The following is a 24,981-nucleotide window of genomic DNA, read 5'->3' on the forward strand; positions in this document are numbered from 1 at the left end:
CTTATTTTGTGGAATTATGACCATGGTGTATACCGCCATGGTCATCCGCCGGTTCTCCGTTCTGCCCGCCAGGGCGGAGACGACCGCTGGGCTGGAGACCTGGGTCTCCAGCCCGGCGGCTGTCACTAGACCGCCGGCGGTATTTGGACCCGGCTTACCACCGTGGATTTCCAGCGGTTTGAATCGCCATGAAGTCCATGGCGGTAAGCACTATCAGTGCCAGGGAATTGCTTCCCTGGCACAGATAGGGGTCTCCCCCACCCCCCACCCCGACTCCCTCCCCTACACCCCCCACCACCCCTGCCACCCCCCAAAAGTGGCATGGCCCCCCTCCCCACCCCCACCCCCAACATCACATCACCCATACTCACACGCACGCAGGCACTACCTACACACTTACACACGCCGACATACATGCCTACATCCACACACACAGTCAGACACGCACACCCACATTCAAACATACACACATACATCCATACAGACATACCTACAGACATACACGCACTCATTCCCATACACACAACACCCCCACAAGCATACACGCACTCACACACCCCCTCTACATACACACATGCACACCCCAATGCACCCACACAACACACAACACCCCCTCTCCCCCTCCCCTCACGGACGATTGACTTACCTGGTTCGACAATCCTCCGGGAGGGGACGGGATCCATGGGGGCAGCTCCGCTGACACCACCCCGTCAACAGAACACCACCACAGCGAATCACAGGATGTGATTCGCTGGGCGGTGTTCTGTTGGCGTGGCAGAGGAGGTGGAGCAACCTCCACTTCCCCGCCTCCCGCCAGTATGGCTGTTGGCGGCTCTCCATCCGTAAAAGGATGGAGAGCTGCCAACGGTCATAATAGGCCGAGTGGCAAACCTCCACCACTGGCGGTCTTCCGCACGGCGGTCCCTCGGTGGTCTTCAAAAAAGACCGCTGAAGTCAAAATGACCCCCATTGTCTTTTACAAATGATTATCCCAGATTGAGAGAGAAGCCAGTTGAATGGTATCAACAGACTGAGAGGTCCGTGAAACTCTCTAAGTGTTTATGAGAAGACTTGAATACCTTTGTTCGAGATAGTTGTACCATCCGACTTATGGGTTGAATGTAAGAGGCAGTAGACTGGCCAACGAGTGACCCTGAAAGGAACAAGATTACAGGTGCACCATCACTTGAGGTTATGAAAAATTATTATAAGGTGATTGAATTTCTGAAAGCTAGGATTTCTCTGAAAAACATTGATTGGCAGAGGATTGACAGGACAGTCCAGGAAACTAAAGAGTCAATACACACTTATTATGAAAGGTTGTTAAAGGCTTTCAAGGAGTACAGTGGTAAGGAAGCGGTCAACCAAAAGACATGTTGCATTTTGTGTTTAGATTTGTCGGAGGATTGAGACCTGAAGTAGGGCAGATGATTAAGAAGCACTTGATCTGCTGGCAGGCGAAGCCGATTGATGAGGTGTTACAGTATGCTAAATATTGTAGTGATGAGATCAAATTGAAATAAAAGAACTTGAAAGAAAAGGCAACGGTGATGCAGATTAAGGAAGCACAATCAGGAGTACAAGGAGCTTTAGTGCCATGGATGTCACTGCAACAGAGAGCTGTCATGTTTCAACCTCAAGTGAGGGGTTAAGGACGTGGGATGGATATGATGCGTCAATTATGAAACCAATAATTGAAAAAAACGTGTAATGAGTGAAATGTGCCCACAGGGAGTGGTCACCATGTATGTTAACAGTACTAAAATAATGTGAAAATATAAGAATTATGTATTAATATGCCATAATTGACGACATAATCTATGTTTTATGATGCTTCATATCTTTAACTTAGCCAAAATAGAGGCCTAGTCGGCGCTGGGCCTTGCTTGCTTAAACGTGGAGACGCGATGAGCTGCAGAGGAGTGGAACTGGAGAAAAGGACCTTGAACTGCACAGAGTTCAGATGAGCTCTCCTACAATTTTCTGCAATCTACCAGCGGACAGGAGACGATCAGAACAAATTGATACAATTATGTGTAGAGTAGGCTAAATGTACTTTCCCAGGACTTGAACAATGGAAGCACTGACTAAGGGACTGTGGGCAACAATTTTGTTACCTGAAGAGCCGGATGACGTTTCTCATTGACGGAAGGGCCAATCATAATAATGGAACTTGATAATTTACGCAAACAAGTGGTAAACAAAACCTATAGGTTAGAATCATAACCCCTGAAGAGGTTGACCAATTAGCAATTTGTGGGACGGACTGATAGACCCTAATAAAAAGTCATGACAAGGGAAGGGAAATCAGAGCGGAGAAGCGAAAGTTGATGACGTTAGGAGATGCTGTCCGAAGTGCTGATAATTGGGCTTATTCTCTGTGAGCCTGATACTTGCTGATGACTGATGACCTGGAGATGAAGACTGACTCGTTGCTATAAAAATGATGACTGACTAATGTGTGCTTTTCCTTCTAAGTGCCAAATGCGCTGTGTTAAAATGTTTTTCTCTCGTAGATAGATTTTTCCAAATTAATGATTTTTGCCTAAATTGTTTTCGTATGCAGACCACATGCTAATGCTAATTTGCGTTAGATAGGCTAACAAGGGTGACTTATCGGTGACAGTGGACTGACTTATTTGCATTGCTGAATTGTTCAAAATATTAAAGAATTTGCTGACTTATGTTGATGCTTGTTTTGCTTATTAATAACTCATGGTGAGTAGTTGCTTATGATGCTAATAAAGTTTGAGTAACAAATTGTTTGCGAAATAAAGGTTTTGATTAGAATTGTAACTAATAGGGAATAAAACGATTAACCCTTTTGAGAGTGATGATATTTTCTTATTAGATAAGACTTTTTCATGGTGTTTTCTTATTGATTATGATGCTTATTGATGATCCATTGGTTACCGCTTGACTGGGATACTCCATGCGATCCAAGAGATTCATCGACCTATACGCCTCCCCTTGTAAGTTTACTTACTAAGGACTAGGCGCGCTAGCACTAGCACAGGTGTATTAAGAAAAAATATTTATGAGTGTTCATGAATTCTGTATAATGGGTTTGTGTAGAAAAAATAATAACGTAAAAATTAATGCACGCATTTGAAAATGTGATTAAGAAGTGTAGCTGCTAATGTTCACAAAGTGTATTGATTAGTAGTTTAATACTGTGAAATGTTGAATACATGTTTGAATAATGTAGTAATATGTCATATTAAAGGTTATGCATTATGTCGTAGCTTTATTAATTGTAGGCCTTAACTTAGCGAAGGTCTTGGCCTACTTGCCAGGCCTCATTCTTAATGTTTAATAAATGGTTGTCCTAGAGAGTTAAACTGTGATTTTCCATTTTGCATTATTTAAATGTGCTCGTAGCTGAGAATCCTTTCTCATGAGAACCCACTGCTAGAAGATGAGGTTCTTGCTCATGTAACATTTTGTATGTAATGTGTGTGAGACTGAGTTTCTCAGGCGGAGAACAGTGGAGATACTGACTGGAGTGGAAGCTGCAACAATGTTGTTATCTGACAAGCCGGATAATGAGGACATTGCAGGACAATCAATCAACAACATGTGAATAGAGTGATAGTAGAATTCATAGATTTGGAGTTTTAGTTTTATTGAACAAAGTGTGAACATGCGATTAACTGACCAAAAGGGATTTTGGATATAGTTTTAGTAGTTTCAATTTAACAGAACTGCACTGAAAAGAAGGCAGCATTCTACATTTGCCATAGCTCATTCTTGCCCATTTTGCGTCTTGACAAGCGACATGCTTAACTTTACTGCTTAAAGACTTCGCATTTTCTAAACTTTGATGCTTAATCCTGATTGCCTTGCCGATCGACTGATGCCCTGTTGATGAAGACTGACTCTACTTGCTGATCAACATTGAGGATAGGTATTATGAATTAGGCTGTTGATTATTTTATGCATATTTGCCTTTTCTTTCTAGGTACCAACTGCACTGTTTTGATAGAGCCATAGTTAGATGTTTTTTCAAACTTGTGTTACTAAATTGTTTTGCATGAAGCCCAACATGCTGATGCTAATCTGATGTTAGTTAAGGATCCTCACTAGTGAAATTATGCTAATAGGGAATAATGCTTGTTGAATTTCAATGCTGAATTCGAATGTATGTAATCACTTTGACACAGTTGACTTTGTTATTAATTTGCACCGTAAACTTAGAATGTGTTGTAGTTCAAGCTTTGATTAGATTACGTTTCCTCTGCCACTTTGGACAGCCAGTATTGTTTCTGTATGTGTTTCATTTGATTTTGAGATTAATCTACATGACTTTAGCATTGTTAATATAGGGAAATAAATATTCTAACTATTACTAAAAGGTGTGGTTATTCATGACTGAAAGGTCATGGTGTGTGACAATTACTGACTCTATTGATTATTATTATTGGTTGTTGTTGATTATTGATATTGTGTATTGGTTATTGATTATTGACTTGCATGTACCGGAGTTATGGGGGAAAACATTTTAATTGAGAGTCAAAAGGTACGTCGACCTTTTCACGTCCCCTTGTAAGTTTGCTTATTAAGGTCAGACGCGCTAACAGAGATGGTAGCAGAGGTAATGGTTAGTCTCCTTAAGAGCTTATCATAGACGCCCGTTACAGAGTAACAGGTGTTAACAGTGATGGTGAGAGAGGTAATGGTTAGTCTCCTTAAGAGCTTATCGTAGACGTCCGGTACAGGATAATAGGTGTTAACAGTGTTGGTAAAGAGAGGTGAACGTTTGTTTCCCTGAGCGCCCCTGATAGATGTCCAGAGATAGTATTAGAGGTAAAGGTTCATTATTATTGAGATTTGGATTTTATTTTACAATGATGCTAATTGGAGAGAAAATATTTCCTTAGCCCCAAAAATGACTTTCCCAGAATCCTGGATCCTGCTAATGGTTGTTTGAGAATGTTCTCGGCGTTCTAGTGACAGTGGAATGAAGTAGGTTGCGCTTGCAAGGCTTATGCAAATCGCAGGTGAATTGTGGGGTTTGTGAGGGTTTAGGGAGGTTGCGTACTCCTAACGAAGTTGTAGAAGGAGTGTGCGTACTCCACAGTTTGAGAGCAGGGAAGTCATTGAACTTCACATGTGTGTGGCGCTTCATTCTAAAAAAATAGTCCATGCGGTTGTTGAGGTACGGACGCTGCGTGGTCTAAGACTCCAGAGTATATTGAAAAGTGTAAGAGACACTTGCTTTTATGTTGTAATCTGTTAGGTTTAGTAGGTTGATTGGGCGTGGTCAACAAGTCATAGTGTGAGTCAAAGTGAGTGAAAGAAAAATTTCAACTGAGATTTGGCAATTCCTATGTGCACCAGGACAGACCCACTGATCAGTTGAGGGTAAAATTTGTGTGTTGAATTTTGCTTGCAAATCTGGGGGACCGAGAAAGAAGGAATAGCTGTTAAAGCGAGAGCCGTCAGTGAAAAATGTGTAAGGTTTCTGAAGCAATTGTGTTACCTTTCCTGTAGTAAACCAGCAGTTTTGTTTTTTGTTTTTTGATTAGTGCTCGCAATTTTTTTATTAGTTTGTGTGAATCGGGGTTTGGGAGGACAAGCCGCAAGACTTTTTCAGCCGCAGTGCGTGTGAGTGTGGCATCATTGGAGCCGTGCTGGGATAGATCGGTTAGTGAGAAGGGTCACGCACGGATTGGCAGCTGTCCGTGAGAGGCAATTGGTTGAGAAAGTAGGTGAAAGGAATCTTGGGATTAAAAGTCACTTCCTGATTTGATTTTGAATAATAAAAAGGTCAAAAAGATTACATTTTTCAAAGCTTTAAAGAATGACTTAAGGGGACATATGTATATTACAACAAGTATAGGCAAGACTACACCGCCAGAAGGTACACCAGCTTACATTGTGATGGAAGAGAAGGGTGTTGTGCCATGTCTTTGGCTAAAGCAATGGTGCAAATTGACAGAGAAAGATGGGAACTTAGCGTTTCCTACAAATGGGACGTTCAATTTGAGGGTTTTGGAGTATTTAAGGATAGTGCTATATGAATGAAAGCCCCTTTCGAGACCAGCACAGTTTGAGGCATTAGCGATTTGTGAGTTAGTAGCCAGACAACAACAGCAACAGAAATTCGAGAGAAGGATGAGAAAGGCAGAAAAGACTTTAACCTAGGCTAGATGGGACATTGATCAGAGAGTTTGGAGGATGGAGTCTATGCATGGAGTTAAGTTGTTTCTGGCAATTACGCAGGACAATGAGAAGGAAGGAAGGAAAGCTACTAGGCAAACTAACAGAAGTCTGTCCGAAAGTAGGGAGGCCAGAAAGTCTTCAACAGTGGAGGAGGAATCAGATGATGATGAGTTTATTACGCAGTTATTGAGAAATCGCCCACCACCACATACAGCACATGAGAGTAGTCCAAGTATTAGTGCTGATCCGACAGCCCCGACACAGGTTAATGGGATGGTGAGCCAGATGCAGGTTAATGCTAGTTTGCCACAGAATGCGATTCAGAGTGTTCTTAATGTGCCCACACCTCCTGTAGAGCAAAATAAGGTGCAACCGCCACAGGTTCAGAGAATTTATCCTGATGTGCCCATTATGGAAACAACTTCAAACTTAATGGTTCCTACGGAACAGGTTTTCCTGAGACCGATGTTGGTTCAGACTGAACCAACTCCACTTTTACTTCCCCAGGTGCAGCCGCAGGTAATGCCAAGATTTACTCCAGTAACAGGGACACAGTCAGATATGACTCTGATGATGATTCAGAATATCAGAGTTACTCTCCCACAGAGTGTAAGTGCCAGAACAGCCCCAGATGCTATATCGCTACCTTTTACTGTTGGTCCAGCTGTACCCTTATTTGCACAGAAGGAACCTACCATAGGTGAACAGGGAGTAATGTCCCAGAGTATAATAAGGGGAGGACATAATGAAAGTGCTAGAGTAGTCTCTCCTGTGGGACAGACTTTTAACGGATCAAGATCATTGTTAGAATCTTAGTCCATTTGTGGCACTTCCAGATACTATGGTAGGGTCAAACGTTGGCCAGAGTTTGAAATTGTTGACACTACAGGCCCCAAATGCAGTTGCACAGCGGGTGCCACCAGTCCAAGCAAGTAACATTTTGTTGCAAGGATTGACAGCTCAGCAATTGACCTGATGGTTAGACAAGCTGAATACCCCGCAGAGTGCTCCTAAGGGAGAGGAGTGTTTGAATTATGCTAGGCTAAGCATGGAAGTGGGTGAACTCATTGAGGGAACTATGCGTGTGAACAGGTTAGAATCCTACACAGAGGCAGAGTTCAGAAATTTGTGCCCGAAGATTACAAGGGAAGTCAACAATGTGCATCAGAAGCTAGCAGACCTGGCAGACAAATACGGCATAGAAATAGAGAAAATGAAGCATTTGAAAAGGAGTTACATATTAGATTTTGAGGCTAAAGATTTTGAACACATGAGATCTGCCAGAATGAAGGCACACCTTAAGGAAGTGCTTCAAAGTGCCCAAGACCGGGGAAGCACTAGATAAATGGGAAGGTAGATGGACGAAGAAAAGAGATATAAGAAAAAGGGATTCTACGGAGCTGACCACAAATGTGCAGCAGAGTAAAGATCCAGTGAAACCTTTACCAATGAGAGAGATTCCAGGAGGGAATTTTTGTTCATGTCCGGTGGAGCAGAGGTGACATTCTATAGTTTACAAATGATTATCCAAAATTGATAGAGAAACCAGTAGAGTGGTATCAGCAGTCAGAAAGGTTTGTGAATCTCGCAAAGGTTCTGTGGGAAGACTTGAACACATTACTAGAGATAGTGGTTCCAGCTGATCTGTGGATTGAGTGTGTAAGAGGAGTGTAGATTGGCCAACAAGTGAACCGGAGAAAGACAAAAATACAGGTGCACCATCTCCTGAGGTAATGAAATATAACTATAAGGTTATTGCATTTTTTGAAAACAAGAATTTCGCCCAAGAATATTGATTGGCAGAGGATTGAAAGGACAGCTCAGGAAGCCATGGAGTCGAAACATGGGTATTATGAGAGATTGTTGCAGATGTTCAAGCATTACAGTGGTACATAAACAAATGAGGCAAAAGACATGTTCCATTTTGTGTTCAGATTTGAGGAAGGATTGAGACCTGAGATTAGTCAGATGATTAGGAGTCATTTGATTTGCTGGCAAGCAAAGCTGATTGATGAGGTGTTGCAGTATGCGAAATACTGTAGTGATGAGACTGAGTTGAAGCAGAAAAAGTTGGAAGAGAAGGCGATGGTGATGCAGATTAAAGCAGCTCAGATGGGAGTGCAAGGGAATTTTCTGCCGCAGTTACCACAACAGCAGCAGGGAAATATTATGTTTCAGCCTCAAATGAGAGGTAAAGGTAGTGAAGGAAATATTACTTATGGTACATGTTGGACTTTTTTCCTTATGCAGGGTCATCCCCAGTATTTTTGCCTCCTGCCTCCTATTTTTTCTGAACTGTCGCTGTTGGCTATAGGACTCTGAGCACTTTATCAATGCTGAGCAGTGCTAAAGTGCAGGTGCTCTCGCATCTAAAGTTGGTATGATTGGCATATACCTAATTGGCATATTGTATTTACCTGTAAGTCCCTTGTACAGTGGTATCTCTAAGCCCAGGGCCTGTAAATAAATACTACTAGTGGGCCTGCAGCGCTGCTTGCACAACCAACTGAAGTAGACTTTTAAACCTGTCTCAGGCCTGCTAGCACAGGGCCTGTGTGCGCAGTTTTCTGCCACAGGGACCTGGCATCTAAATTTACTTGCCAGGCCCCGAACTCCCCTTTTACTACATGTAAGTCACCCCTAAGGTACACCCTGTCTAGCCCCATGGGCAGGGTGCCATGTGTGTAGAAGGCGGGACATGTACCAGGTTGCGTGGCCTGTCCTGGTATTGACAAACAGCCTAACTTGGTGTTTCACTGCTGTGAGTGCTGCCTTCTCGTAGGATTGCATTAGAAATGCCAAGCCTTATGTGTAAGAGGTATTGTCTGATTTAGGATGGGTGGCGTACGCATGTTTGGTATGATTGTGATGGTGATAATAAATGCTGCTTACTTGTGTAGGTGTATTTTTTATTACTATTACAGAAATGCACATCTAGAAAGTGTGCATTTCTCTGTGCTTATGACTCTGGTGTTTTGCAGCTTGACTCCAATCTACGTCTGGGCAGAGTGACAGTTGCGGCTTTGTGCATACGTTTCAGACAGCCTGTACACAGGGAGGGTGGAGGTGTCACAGAGGTGCATCTGCATACTGAATAGTCTTCCTGGGCTGAGAGAAGGGAGAGGCGGGGCACACCTACATTTGTAAAGGCTGTGCCCTGGCCTCAAACAATAGGGTCGTTTACCCCCCACTGATGTTTGGAGCCTGTGCTGAAGAAGAGAGGGGGCACTACCAGAACCAGTTGTATCTGATTGGAACCTCCTCTCCCTACCATTGTAAAACACTGTAAGGACAGAGTATAAGTACAGGGGAATTTCCCCCCACAATTTGGAGACTCTTGGAATCATCTTGGAACTGGACACAAAGGACTGGAAGGACTCACCAGGAACCGCCAAGGACTGCTGCTGTTGTACTGACCTGTGACCCGCTTGGTCACTGTAAAGGACTTTCCACCTGCTTACATCCTCTGTGCTGGCCTGTTGCTGGGCCCCTCCCCTTGTGGACCTTTTTCTAGTACTCTTGTCCCCTAGGGCCAGGGTGCTGTGGCCCCTGACCCCTGCAACGATCTTCAAGCCATGAAGAGTGCTTCAATATATCTCTGTGAGTAGCACTGTGGAGAGCGCTGCTGCTGTAATGCCACTAGCGCTTGAAAAGTGCTCTGACAGATTGTGGCCTGAAATTCACAGCTGCGACCCGGGCTTAATTGAATGCCCCAGCGCTTTGAAAAGCGCGTTGTGGTGCCTGAAATTCACAGCCGTGACCCGGGGAGGCTGTTCGACTAAAGTGCGAGTGAAGCGCGCTTCGCAGTGCCCCCGGGGCGCTAAGGAAGTCTTTTGGTTAGAAATCGGAGCAAGCATGCTCCTATTGGTGCCCCCCGGGCCAGGACCGCTCAGTAGGGCACCCCCGGGACACCAGAAGGCCCTGATTCGGGCCGGAACGTCGTCAAAGGCAGAAAGGAGAGGAGGATGCCTCTCCTTAGCCTGCCGAGCCCCGGGGGGCTCTCTGCCAATCTGTGGATGGGGCAGCAGCCTCAACGGAGGCTCGCCCGCACCACAGGCCCCTTGTTGGCCCCTCGTGGACCACTGCCAGTTCTGTGGGCCCCGACTCGGAGGGCCAGTGCAGGCGGGGGGGGGGGACCCCAAGAGATCACAGGCCCCAGGAGGGGCCCATCACCAATCAGAGGGGGTGCGTGGTGCCCCCCTATGCTATCTTGAGGACTTTGCCCCCCAGTGAGTGCGGGTTGAGGCCTGGGGGGACCCCACTGATCACGGGCCCCTGGCACTGAAGATACCAGAGGCCCCCGTTTAGCGCAGAGGAGCACAGAGGGCCCTATTTTCCATCTTCCAGGCACTGGAGGTGCCTTCATCATTAAATCAGATACTTCTAAAGGGACAATATACATGTCTTAGGTTCTTTTTACAGACTTTATTGATAAATATATTGCCTACCTGCTTTTGGATGTTTTTATATATGTATGCAAATGTTCCTATTAAGGGCATACCATCTTAATATGTTTTTATGACATGCCATATGATTTATAATGTTCCTAATATCGGCGTTTATGATATTCTTATGATAAGTGCTTGGGTGTAATAACTTGTTTTCTGACTACTGCTTATGTTGCATAATACTGAGTAACCTGTGTGTTTTATGTGATTACTGCTAGTTTGCAGAGTAACTAATGTGTAACGTTCTGACAACTGTTAAGGTAGCAGGATACTACTGATATGTGATGTTAGGTCTAATAATTGCGTTGTGTTCAATACAGTATATTTTCATATAACTTGGTGTTGTGTTTCCTTTGGGGTGGGGATATTGCGTCACATGTCTTTACACATTGCCTGTGGGATAGGCCTGACTGCTCGTGCCAAGCTACCAAGGGGGTGAGTAGGGGTTATCTTGGACTTGTAACTCCCTTGCCCTGACTAGAGTGGGTGGGTTCTGCCTGGCTGAGGTGCCTACCCTACCCAGCCAGAAACCCCATTTCTAACAGTCCAGATAGTAACACATGCCGCAATATGTCCTTATGAAGGTTGCCCAGATAATTGTTGACTTTGTAAAGCAAGGGGTTTTAAAGGAAGTATTGAGCAGTTCGAACTGTCCAGGATTTGAGAAAAATAAATGAGAATGTGGTCAAATGTTATCCCCTGGTGCCAAATCCAGCTGTGATAATGTTTCAAATTCCATGGGATGCCGAGTGGTTCACTGTCACTGATTTGTCACAAGCCTTCTTTTCTGTGCCTCTACATGAGACCAGCCAATTTCTCTTTTGTTTCAAATTTCTGGATCGAGTTTACTGTTGGTGCAGAATTCCTCAAGGGTTTTCAGAGTCACCTTCCATATTCAATCAGATCATGAAAAAGAATTTGGATTAGTTGGAATTGCCTTTCCACTCGACCTTGGTGCAGTACATTGATGACTTTCTGATTGCTTCCAAAACAAGGGACGAGTGCAAGTATGATACGATTGTACTATCGAACCATTTGGGAAAGAATGGTCACAAGGTGTCTCCGCTTAAATTGCAATACTGTCAAAAAGTAGTAAAATACTTGGGTAACCAGATTGAGAAAGGTTGAAGAAAGATATCTAGAGAAAGGATTACAGCCATATTGCAGATAAACCCCCCCTCCATGTCAGGATGTTTTTAGGGATGGTAGGCAATTGTTGCCAATGGATTCAAAATGTTTCAGTCATTTCGAGACCATTGCAGAAGCTGACTTATAAGGAAGTCACTGATCCTATAGGGTTAGAACAGGCTGGAATGAAAGCATTCACTGAATTAAGCAAGTCTGTGCAAGGCTCCAGCTTTGGGTATGCCTGATTACACAAAACCTTTCACATTGTTTTGTCATGAGCGTGATGCATGTTCTTTGTTTGTCTTGGCACAGGTCCTTGGAGGTGTAAACTGCCCAGTAGCATACATTTTAGTTACTTTGGACCCAGTTGCAGCAGCCTTACCAGGTTGTTTGCGCGCAGTTGCAGCAGTTGGTCAAAGCCTTACATAGTTTGAAGGCATTGTGATGGGACGTCCCCTGACTGTAATGGTCCCTCACTCTATTTAGATTCTACTTACCAGGACGAAAACCCACTATTTGACTGGTTCGACGTTGACCAGATGTGAAACGAGTATTCTAGGGTCACCAAATGTGTCATTAAAATGATGTACAGTGCTGAACCCGGCAACCTTACTTCCAAATGAAAATGTTGAAATTGAACAAGTGGAATCATCTTGCTTTAGACATTCTTTTAGCGAAGGATGGTGGAGTCTGTAGAATGATTATTTCTAGGCATTGTTGTTCGTATATTCCTGATAATAGTAAGGAAATTAGATGCTTAATTACTAATATGGCTAATGAAAGTGCTGATGCGGAAGCTGCAACAATATTGTTACATGACAAGCCGGATGATGAGGACATTGCAGGACAACCAATCAATGACATGCGAACGGAGTAATAGTAGAATTCATAGACTTGGAGTTTTAATTTTATGGACAAAGTGTGAACATGCGATTAACTGACCAATAGGGATTTGTTGATTATTGATATTGTGTATTGGTTATTGATCATTGATTTGCATGTACATAGTTATGGTGGGAACACCTTAATTGCGAGTCAAAAGGTTAATCGACCTATTTGCTTCCCCTTGTAAGTTTACTTACTAAGGTCAGATGCGCTAACACACTTCTGCAGCCTCAGGTTTACAGTGTACTGCGCTCTCTCCATTCTCTAATGATCTTTGTATCTCTGAAGGCACCACCTCACAGCAGAGAATCCTACTTCATATTGCGGCTAACCAAGGACTATCGTCACATTGTTTCTGGGGTGTGACCTCGACACCTTCAACCTCACTTTCTGTATATGTTTTAATACATTTTCCATTACTCTGTTTTAAATTTTTAATCAGCCTTTACACGTAGTTAACTTAAATGATATGTTGTAAACCCTTGTGATGTAGTGGAGCCAGTGAAGTGGTCAAGCAATGTAGTTGGGGTGATACCGTAGGGATAGTCTCTGGTGTATAAGTATTTCTTCATTTACTATTCTGAGTAGGTGTTCCGAGTCTTGAACATGCCCTGCTGGTGTAACCTCTCTAGTTCCCTTGTTTCTGTCCTACGTTATCAAATGTGTTTTACCTTTATGATTCTAGCCTGCCTCTTCTAAAGAAACTAATTCTAACATACAACTGAGCTATCACATTAAAGAGTCAGGGCAGATAATGAGGTGGAGGAAGAAGGAATTATATTTTAATATACTTTGGCAAAGCCAATAGGTGTGCTTTCAACCTGTTCGCTAGATGTAAGCAGTTGGTCTAATAATAGGAAAAAATCTCAAAACTTGATTTGCACATAACAGTTCCTCATCATACTCTCCAATAGTCCTGAGGAGGCCCAAAAGTGAAGGGGCCGAAATGCGTCGACCTTTCTGATATTAAGAGAGGTTGTAAGGAAGTTTTTTTTACTCGTAAGGATTGTGGAACACATCTCTTGATAAACAAGGACTGAAAGTATACAGAATATAGATGTGTTATGATATTTGACCATCTCGTAGATGTGGATCTATTGTATAATCTATGGACATAACCACATCATTTTCAAATAAAAAGGACAAGGAGAAACTGTTTCTGGTATTCAGATTACTGCAGTATGTGTTTGTATAGTTTTGTCCAGACGTATTAATGGTGATTTTATACCAATGTTTTTTGTCCTTTTTGTGACTAAATGAATTAATCAATATTGTAATTAATTTACATTGCCGATGATTGATTGAGAGTCTCATTGTGTGCAAATCAAGTTTTGAGATTTTTCCATACTATTAGACCAATTGCTTACATCTTGTGTATTCTCTACCCGGGTATAGTAGGGTTACAAGGGTAGATCCCTCGTCTCTATTTTCTGTTAAATCCGTTCGCTGACAGTCCTTTTCCCCCTCAGGTCAAGGCCTTTTTTTGGCTATTTGGGGCAGTTCACACTCAGGCTCTCATAGCTTTTTGTCCACATAAGCTACACATGCAAAATCTACGTACTTTTTTACCAACATCTCAGTGATTCCAGAGGTGCCCAGAGTTTGTGGGTTATCTGGAGGAGACCAAGAAATTAACCAAAATATACGAAACTTTCATGTTTTTAAAACAAAATGTGAAAAAAGGGCTGCAGAATAAAGCCTTAAAATGGCATCAGCAAATTGTTTGTGGTACTAAAATCACCACCTTCGCAGCTTTCAGGAACAGGAAGACTTGAATCAGAAAACCACATTTTTCAATAAAACTTTGGCATTTTACTGGGACATACCCCATTTTTACTATTTTTTTGTGCTTTCAGCCTCCTTCCAGTTAGAGACAGGGATGGGGGGTGAAGCCAATGCTGGATCCCAGACTGCTAAACATTTCTAAAAAGTAGACTACATTCTAAATAAATTCTGCAAGGAGTTATTTGTGTAGATCTTTCAAGGTTTTCCTACAGAAAGCAACAGCTAAAATAAAAAGAATTGAAATTGAGGTGAAAAAAACCAGCCATTTCTCTCCACGTTTTCTTCTATAACTTTTTTCCAGCTATGACAGATTTTTTAAAGCAATATACCGTTTTGTCTTCTGGACTCTTTTGATTGTTGGGATACATAGGGCTTGTAGGTTCAAAAAGAACCCTAGGTACCCAGAGCCAATAAAGGAGCTTCACCTTGCAATGGGTTTTCATTGTATACCGGGTATACAGCAAGTCATTTGGTGAAATATAAAGAGTGAAAAATAGGTATCAAGGAAACCTTTGTATTTCCAAAAATGGGCACAAGAAAAGGTATTGAGAATCAGAGGTTATTTGAACATCTCTGAATTCCGGGGTCCCCATACTAGCACGTGAATTACAGGGCATTTCTCAAATTGATATATTTTTTGCACACTGTCTTACATTTGGAAGGAAAAATTGTCGAGATAGACAAGGGGCAATTACACTTGTTCTTCTATTCTGTGTTCCCCCAAGGCTCCCATTAAAAACAGTACCTCACTAGTGTGGGTAGGCCTAATGCCTGCAACAAGAAACGCAACATGGACACATCAAATTTTTACATTGATATCTGACATGTTTTTTGGAAAGAGCCTAGTTGTAGATTTTAGGGTCTAGCTCAGCTGGCACCTATGGAAACCTACCAAACCAGTGCATTTTTCAAAACTAGACACCGAAGGGAACCCAGGATGGGGTGACTTGTGGCGCTCTACCCAGGTTCTGTTACCCAGAATACTTTTCAAACCTCAAAAGTTGGCCAAAAAAGCACTTTTTCCATACATTTTGATGCTGTAAAGTACTGGAATCTGAGGGGGGGGCACACAGTTCCTTCCACCCAGCATTTCCCCACATCTTCCCATAAACATTTTACCTCACTTGTGTGGGTAGGCCTAGTGCCCGTGATAGAAAATGCCCCAAAACACTACGTGGACACATCATAATTATCTAATACAAAAGTGTCTGTTTTTGCAGGAGGACACCTGCGTTTTTGGTCCTGGGCTCAGCAGCCATCTAGCGAAACCTACCAAACCCAGACATTTCTGAAAACTAGACTCCTGAGTCCAGGGGGAGTCCAGGGAGGTGTGACTTGCGTGGATCCCCCAGTGTTTTCTCACCTAGAATCCTCAGCAAACCTCAAATTTAGCTAAAAAAAATCTAATTTTTCCCACATTTCTTTGTGGGATCACTGCGATGGTACAAATTTCTTGCCACCCAACAGTTCCCCAATTTCTCGATAAAAATGATACCTCACTTGTGTAGTTGGGCCAAGTGCCTGTGACAGGGAAGAGCCAAACATGTTGAAATTGAGGGGAAACCAAAGCAGGTCCAAAATGGCAGTTTGAAAAAAGATGTTTTTAGGCTGACAAGTAGGGCAGAATTTATATTGGTATAGCAATGCTGGGTGGTAGGAATTTTGTGGATTCCTGCAGATTACATAAGGTTCCACCACAAAAATGTGTGATTTCAAGCAAAGTTGGAGGTTTGCAGGGCATTGTGGGTAAGAAAATGGTGTGGGGTACATGTGAAGCACACCACCCTGGACTCAACCAGATGTTTAGTTTTCAGACGTGTCTAGGTCTTGTAGACTTTTCTAAATGGCAGTGTCCCAAAGTCCAAAAAGTGCAGTCCTCACCATTCCAAATGGGACGATTTTGAGAGTTAGACAAGCTCCCCTAGCCCCACTGTAAAACGAAACCCAAAATAATAAAATGTCCTCTTTCTTGCCATTGGGATAAGATCTTTTAGTGTGCAGGGGAGAGCTGAAAGACTGTTACCCCTTTTAGTTGGTGTTGGGGCATAACCATGCCCATACTGGTTGAAAGCCACCACCCAACTATTTTTTTATTTCCCTGGCATCTAGTAGGCTTTCTGCCTCCCCCAGGGGAGTGATCGGGGATAATTGCCCCATCTGCCCACCGGTGGGCAGAACAACTTTGTCCCCATTTATATAGGGCAGAGGTATGGCCAGCACTCCCCCCGTGGACCCAGATGCAGGACGAGCTGGTCTCATCCTCGGCACACAGCAACTGTGGCCGAGGACGTGACCAGCTCGTCCAGGGCACCCAAGGGGTTAATGTGTCAATGCTAGTAAACAAAGGTATTCACAACTGATATTTACATTTAATCCGTGCACAAATGCTGTTTATCACATTAAAGCCAGCTCTATTGGCTCTGTTATTGCTGTGGAAAAAGCTGCAAAAAGGATTTCTAGCTGTATAGCGGAATACAGTAGATAAAGAATTGAATGTGACACTACATTATGACTGAGGGTACTTTTAAGATGTAAAATAGTCCTTCATACAAGCCTTTGGAAAGACTTCCAGGAGGGCAGAGTGATTCACTAAACAAATAGTAGCATGAAGTGACAGGGCAACACTCCTCTGGGTGGATCCAAAGTCTACTCTGTTTATATTTTGAATAATTGGTAACAATATTTCTTGCAGACAGCTGCACTGTCTTTCCGAACTTAAAAATTAAAGGCAATGTTCCTAAGTGGGAAGGGTATGCCCAGAAATAGGTCCCTTGCTCACTGTGCTACTGGATTCAGGCTAGCCTGGCTGATGAGAGGTGATACACCAAAACTGGTCCCAGGATGCTTGTTTCTAGTCCAGGGAGGACCTGGTCTGGCAATTCGGCTGAACTGTTCCCATGGGGAACAGGGTCAATACTGATTTGCATATGACTGGGTCCAAACTCGGGTGACATGGTGAGCAAAAGAACAATGGATAAAACCCAGGTAGGTGACTGGGGGTGAGTGTGTGAAAAGATTGATCACTCTGTCCATCATCCTTTTGTGTTACTAAAGTTGCCCTCAGTGGCCAGGGTATGCCCAGATGTGGGCCCCGTGCTCACTGTGCCACTGTATTTAAGCTAGCCTGGTTTATGAGGGGTGAGACTCTGAAACTGGTTCCAAGATGCTTGTTTCCCATCCAGGAGGACCTGGTCTTCCAGTCTGGGATGGACTGTTCCCTTGGGGAACATGGTCAAGATTGATTTGCATATGGCTGGGTTCAAAATGGGATGGCATGGTGTGAAAAAGAATGATGGAAGAAACCCAGATCTGTGACTGGGGGTGAGTGTTTAAAAAGTTTCATCACTTTGTTCATCATCTTTTTGTGTTGTTAGAATGGGACATATACAGACTTTCTGACAGAGGGATAGTGTAGTGAGGGAGCCATTCTATCTCTGACACATGTGCAGAATGAATGCAGACTGAGTGCTCATTGAGTTTCAAATAATTCAGATTGGTGATAGTGCATGTCAATCAACCAATATGCTTGATCTGTGTATGTGCTTGTTTGGTATGTGTGATAAATGGCCACTTAGTCTCCAGTATAATTTCGTTAGGCCTGCTCACAGGGACTTAATTCCTATAGAATCTGCCTGCTCCTCATCCCTGGATGAAAAGCAGCCGTCTGAAACTCAATTCGGACAAGACGGAGGTCCTCATCCTAGGATCCACCCCCTCCGCCTGGGACGACTCCTGGTGGCCTACCGCACGAGAAACCCCACTGACACCAACCAACCACGCACGCAACCTGGGCTTCGTCCTCGACTCCTCCCTCACCATGTCTAAACAGGTAAATGCAGTTTCCTCCTCCTGCTACAACACACTCCGCATGCTCCGTAGGATTTTCAAGTGGATCCCGACAGAAACAAGAAGAACGGTGACACAGGCCCTCGTCAGCAGCAGGCTAGACTATGGCAACGCACTCTACACAGGCATCCCAGCAAAAGACCTACTACGCCTCCAACGCATCCAAAACGCCTCCGCCCGGCTGATCCTCGACGTACCCCGCCGCAGCCACATCTCCCAGCACTTGAGAAACCTTTACTGGCTCCCCGTGGACAAGAGGATCACTTTCAAGCTTCTTACCCACGCTCACAAAGCACTCCACGACACCGGACCAACCTACCTGAACAACAGACTCAGCTTCTACACCCCTACCCATCAGCTCCGCTCCGCAAACCTCGCCCTCGCCATCGTCCCCCGCATCCAACGAAAGACCTCCGGCGGCAGATCCTTCTCATACCTCGCCGCCAAAACCTGGAACACGCTCCCTACCAACCTACGACAGACCCAAGACCTACTCACCTTCAGAAGACTCCTCAAGACCTGGCTCTTCGATCAGTAACAACAGCACCCCCCCCCCAGCGTCTTGAAACCCTCACGGGTACGTAGACCGGTTTATAAATTCAATAAATTCAATGATTGATAGATATATGCTGTTACTTTATCCCAAGCCTAAAGAGGTTTTGGTGTTAGTTCTTGTTTTATGTTTTATTTGGTCTAGGGAAAATATGGCACGTTTTGCCTTTTCCAGGTTTGATTTATGCTCATCCTAAGTGCCAGATGTAAGAAACATTGTCACTCTGTTTCACTTCATCATGATTCAAAGATATGGTTGGACTAACCTCCAGGTGGGGCATGTCCTGTTCAGTGGTGCTGTTTAACCTTTCTGAGTGCAGCATAGATTCTATTTGTGGTTTCCTACCAAGTCTTGGGTTTAGGCCTCTGTGGAAAATATCACCATGCAGCTGTGCAATCTCCACCCACTGATCATTGTGTAAGGATTGTGGTACTTTACTTTCTATAAAGAGTGCACTAGGGTCACCTCTACTTATAGTAAAAACAGATACCCATATAGTTATTTGTACACATTCATGTCAAGAATGCACATCATAACAATTAATATAGGAGATAATACCAAATAATTGAGATCAGGATTTATGCTCCCAAAACTATTCCTATGTACTGAATATTTAGTACTACTAGACCAACTAAAACAAATGTAGTGCCTAATAATTGAAGGAAGGACTAAATAGTGCCTCTTGTAAAGCACAACCTGACACATGAAAGGACAGATGGCCAGTGTTAAAAACATTTTTTTTTAAATGAGCAAAATTGTAATGAAATTCTAACAATACTTGAACACAGACTGATTTGACTGTGGACTAATGTATGCACCATTGTGCCAGTGTTGAAGTGGAGTAGACCTGCATCCACCTGTATGGCAGATGCATTTGCAGCAGTTGGAATATCTAGTCACCATGTCTAAAATCAGCTCCTAGGTCCATGCCTGTCCTCAAACAGATAATTTGCTAAACAGATCCTCAGTATGGGCTCATTGGTACACTTCACTCACACTTTACCCTAGCTATTGTTATGTAGCCTATGGCTGCAATTCTTACCCCTTTGATTTCTGTGGATACCCACTGATTCTCCACTAGAATCCAGGAACCCACACTGAAACCTTACTGTAATCCAATGGCTGACACTGAGTCATTATTAGAAGCCAGGCACACAGGACTAAACAATGTCTGATTTGAACCTCAAAACAATAAATAAAATACAGAAACAAAACACATTAAACAAATTCATCCATGTCGAACGAAATACTTCATTTAATTAGTAAAAAAAGTATTGTAAAATCAAAACTTTACTACTAATGGGAACATTGAGCCTTTTCTATATGTGGAGTTTAATTCTAAAAGACGTCACAATATGCTGGACTTAATTTATTACTTTGTCTTCTTTTACTCCTAATGCATTCTCTCTTTTGATGGCACTTCAGTTGACACCAGCCATTGTCTATATTATATTGTGTTTGCTGTACTTATGCTGCTCCTGTGAATCAAGCAAAGGATACCAACTTAGGGCCTGATTTACAGTTCGGCAGATGGGTTACTCTGTCACAAATGTGAAGGATATCATGCCCGCCATATTGTAAGAGCATTGTAACTAATGACACTTGTAATACAGCAGACAGGATATCCGTCACATCTCTGGTGGAGTAACCAGCTCGTTGAACTCTATATCAGACCCTTAGTTTTCAGCATCCAATTTCAAATTCCTTCACATTTACACATTGTTATAAATTCTACATTTTACATTTTGTTTCTCTATATATACCTTATTTGTTTTGTAACATTCTCTGCAGAATTTCAGAAGTAGACCATATGTAATCAAGTAGTATTCTTGGCATACTTCTGAAATATACTATTAATCCAGTTTGGTTCAAGAGTAAGTCACACCTACTTATACCAATTTGTTTGTGAATCTGACCCTTTTCAGAAGCCTTCCCTCCTTATTTCTAACTGTTATTAATATAAAATTATAGCCTGTTGCCATAGACTCTACCGGTTGTTAAAGACCTTGATCCTGAGTTATAGTGTGCGAACCACAGGTTAGGGCTTATAAAGAGATTCCATAACATTTGGTGTAGCCTAAAACACAGGGACTACACATTGTTAGAAGATTCCATCCACTGAGGGCAGGATGTTCTAAAAGAAAAAGGAAGAAACTGAAAGACAAACATTGGAATGTTGGAGCTGAAGGTCTAAACCAGCTATTATAGTGTCAGAATCACCTTATTGTCTTGAGTGGTGCTTTGCACATTCCATTGCTTTCATTATTGTTAGATTTCAGTTCAGCAACGTAAATGCATAGTCTGGTGATTTGACAAGCTAGAAACAAACAGAGACGGGAAAAAATGCATTCCCTTACCTTCACTTCGTTCTTGGGGTGTAGCATCAAGAACCTGCCACCCATCATATGCTGATCCCAAATCTGGTCTTGTGAACCAGCCCTCGTTCCAGACGTGGAAGTTCCTAAAAGATATCAGGTTATATTTTAGTGACGTAGCACCATGTCCAGTCATGGCTCGCGGGGGTCACAGGGGGGTAGGGCGACATGGAGAGGAGGGGGACATTAAAAATATTGAAAAACAATAAATACAAAATAAAAACTTACCTCGGTTCGCGTGCCGCTTCTCTCCTCCGTCTCCATTGCTGCTGTAGGCACAGGCTCCCAGCCTATCCTGTGGCCAATGCTGACGCTGCTCAGAGCAACATCAGGATTGGCTGGGAGCACCCTGGCATACTGGGAGCCTGTGCAGGCTCTCTGCAGCCCCGCAACTAGGTTGCTGGGCTGCAGAGAGCCCTGTGCTCATGTGTGTTTGGCCGGCCCAAGAAGGCCAGCCAAACATACATGCTCAGTGAGGGGAGGGCACAGTGCACTCCCCTCACTACTCGTCACCCCATATGTTCGCCCTTTAACAAGGAAAGGATAATAAACGTAGTGAAATCCTTGCTAAAGGATTTGCAGTGGTTGCTGCTGGCGGGGGGCGACGCTCATTTTAGAATTAAGGAGTTTCAATGTTTGCTGGAATTGGCCCTGTCACATTAAAAGAAAAGAGAAAGGAGAACTGAACTTATTAGCTCACATCTGGAGAGTATATTTTGATGACTATGACTAGACAGAGTTTTGACTCTCACCCTGACTCAGACTAGAGTCAAATCATGATCCCTTTAAAAAATGAAAGTTTGCGCATTGACCATCATGATGCCAAGATGTGTGATAAATTTAGCATCATTAGATCTCCCCACCGAGCCCATGACTAATTCTGGCAGGTCAGAGCTGTGAATATTTATGAGGAGGGGGGTTGAAAAACAGCAAAAGTTGGTGTAGAAAAACAGCAAACGTGGCAGCTGTTGTGTTAGATATTGAGGGCTTCTTTTACAATAAAATGACACAGCGTGGTGCTTCAACCCAGCATGCTGAGCATCGCTGCATCATTTTGAAAGTGCAGGATGCATCATATTTCCAGAAATACGATGCATCCCTGCACTTTCTTCTGCGCTGGCGCACAAACTGCTGCCTAGTGCCAACCCAGGCACCCTTGTGCAATAGTGCAAGAGTTCCTGTGTTGCAGGGATGATTGTTTATGTGCAGGAAGGGACACATTCCTGCACATAAACAATCATTAATGGTGTTTTCCTCTTTCTATGTGTGCTGCAGAATGAGCCACTATGATGCCACCCCTGAGGTGGCGTAGGAATGTGATGCATTCCCAGCCTTGTAAATCTGGGAATGCATCAGAGTCCATCAATTTCCATGGGTGTTGTATGGGAACACCCACAGTAACACCTATGGAATGCCCCTTTCTCCCAGAGTTATGCATGAAAGGGGGCCATAGTTACACAGCTTTTGTGCATAATTCCAGCTTTGATGAGTACTCCAGTAACCATAAGCTGGGCCTCAAGGATGTGTTCCCTAAGCTTACCGACATCTCTGCTGCCATGCTATTAAAGCTCTTTGACTCCCCCGCAGCGCGAAAAGCTTCTGTGCATCATTCCAGCTTTGGTGAGGACTCCAGTAACCAGAAGGCTGTGGGCACCCGGCAGCGGTCCCTGAGCTCTCCAACATCTCTGCTGCCGCACTATTAAAGCACTTTGACTCCCCTGTGGCGTGGGACACTTTTGTGCATCATTCCAGCTTTGGTGAGGACTCCGGTAACCAGAAGGCTCTTGGCCCCAGCATCTCTGCTGCTGCAGTATTAAAGGGATTTGACTCCCCCACAACGCGGGACACTTTTGTGCATCATTCCGGCTTTAGTGAGGACTCCAGTAACCAAAAGGCTCTGGGCCCCTGGAGGCAGTCGCTGAGCTCATCAACCTCTCTGCTGCTGTGCTATTCAGGCACTTTGACTCCCCCATATCCCGGGACGCATTTGTGCATCATTCCAGCTTTGGTGAGTACTCCAGTACCCAGAAGGCTCTGGGCCCCAGGAGGCAGATCCTGAGCTCACCAACATCTCTGGTGCCACGCTATTAAAGCGCTTTGACTCCTCTGTGGTGCGGGATGCTTTTGTACATCATTCCAGCTTTGGTGAGTACCTCCGTACCCAGAAGGCTCTGAGCCCCAGGCAGTGGTCCCTGAGCTTAGCAACATCTCTGTTACCCTGCTAGTAAAGCACTTTCGCTCCCCGGTGGCGCGGGACGCGTTTATGCATCATTCCGGCTTTGGTGAGGACTCCAGTAACCAGAAGGCTCTGGGCCCCAGGAGGAGGTCCTTGAGCTCATCAACATCTGTGCTACTGCGCTATTCAGGCGCTTTGACTCCCCCACAGCGCGGTATGCTTTTGTGAGTACTCCGGTAACCAGAAGGCTATGTGTCCCATGAGGCGGTCCCTGAGCTCACCAACATCTCTGGTGCCACTCTATTAAAGAGGTTTCACTCCTCTGTGGTGCAGACGCGCCCAGGCCAAAGGCGGGCCAATCCTGCACCTGTCAGCGGATGGAAGAGGCAGGGCAGGGCCACTACCTTGGTTGCCCCGTATGTTTCATTGTGATGGGTAAGAGAAGAATGAATTGGGGCCTGCTGTGGGAGTAAAATTGTGCCGCACGTGCAAGTAAACATTACCTATCATTGTAATTTTATCATTTCTCTTTTGAAATATAGCAGCCGTGTGATTTCTTATAAACGAGGAGATACTAACATTTCAGCCTTTGGAACTGTGCCTGTCTGTAGACTTCGAAGCTTTTATTTTACAGGTGTCGGGTGATTGCAAGCACACGCTATATTATCGCCGTGTGATCTTGGGCGGCATTCTCCGTGGGAACAGTAGTTTTTAAGGGTTGACCAGGCTTCACCAGTTTACTTTCTTATCACCAAAACGTACTTGTCATCCTAGAGTGGAACATCACAAACTGCACGAGGGGCTGCTTAAGTGATTGCACCAGTTTTTATTTATGAAGACTAATCGTACTGACAACTGCAGGGTTCACCATAAGAGTTCATCAGCGACCATTAGGCGCAGGACTTTTTATTTTCAGCTATAAACTAAAGTGGGAGTTTGTTTGTAATTTAGCAACCATTAGGTAAAAGCTCTTGTGCCCGAATTATATCCAAGAGGTAGTTTGTTTGTAATTTATTTTACCTGTCTATTTTATCATGGTTGTTAGAAAAGGGGGCTCTAGTTGGCAGGGGTATACGCCCTTGTCCAAGTAGAGACCAAAATCCTAGTCAGGGTAACCCACACACAATCCAAATTATCCTGTGCCTACCCTCTGTTAGCTTGAAGCTGAGCAGTTAGACTTATCTTAAAAGGCAATGTGTAAAGTATTTGTGCAAAAAATCAAACAGTCACATAGGGAATACATCACAAAATACACCACACAGGTTTAGAAAAATAGATAATATTTATCTGAATAAAACAAGGTCAAAACAACAAATATCCAATAAGCACACGTTGAAATATTACTTTTAAAAGGTTTAAAATAGTCCTCATCCTTGGAAATAATCAGTTGTCTCTTTGGTACACACAGAACTTGGTAGGCGTCAAAAATAATGTTGCTCGGAGAAGCAGAGGAGGGGTTTCGTGGAAAAATAGGGTGTTGGGTCATATGGGCGCTGTGTTGACCAAGTAGTCGGTGTGTCAAATTTTCCATTGCAATGCAGACGCTGTGTCGCATTTCCACTTGGGATGTCGGGCTGTGTCGTTCTGGTCGGCTGTGTGGCAAAATCTCAGTCACAGTGC

At 43.7% G+C, this 24,981-nt stretch overlaps 1 protein-coding gene across 1 annotated transcript in view; it reads right to left on the reverse strand.

Moving 5' to 3' along the window:
• Positions 1-24,981, reverse strand: part of LOC138304018 (protein-glutamine gamma-glutamyltransferase E-like) — a 289,413-nt gene that overhangs the window by 153,754 nt on the left and 110,678 nt on the right. The window contains exon 8 of the mRNA XM_069243665.1: positions 21,168-21,271. Coding sequence (XP_069099766.1) covers positions 21,168-21,271 — 104 coding nt within the window. The remainder of the gene's footprint in view (positions 1-21,167; positions 21,272-24,981) is intronic.

This window comes from Pleurodeles waltl, chromosome 7, assembly GCF_031143425.1.
Source record: "Pleurodeles waltl isolate 20211129_DDA chromosome 7, aPleWal1.hap1.20221129, whole genome shotgun sequence".
In the NCBI taxonomy this organism is placed as follows: domain Eukaryota; kingdom Metazoa; phylum Chordata; class Amphibia; order Caudata; family Salamandridae; genus Pleurodeles; species Pleurodeles waltl.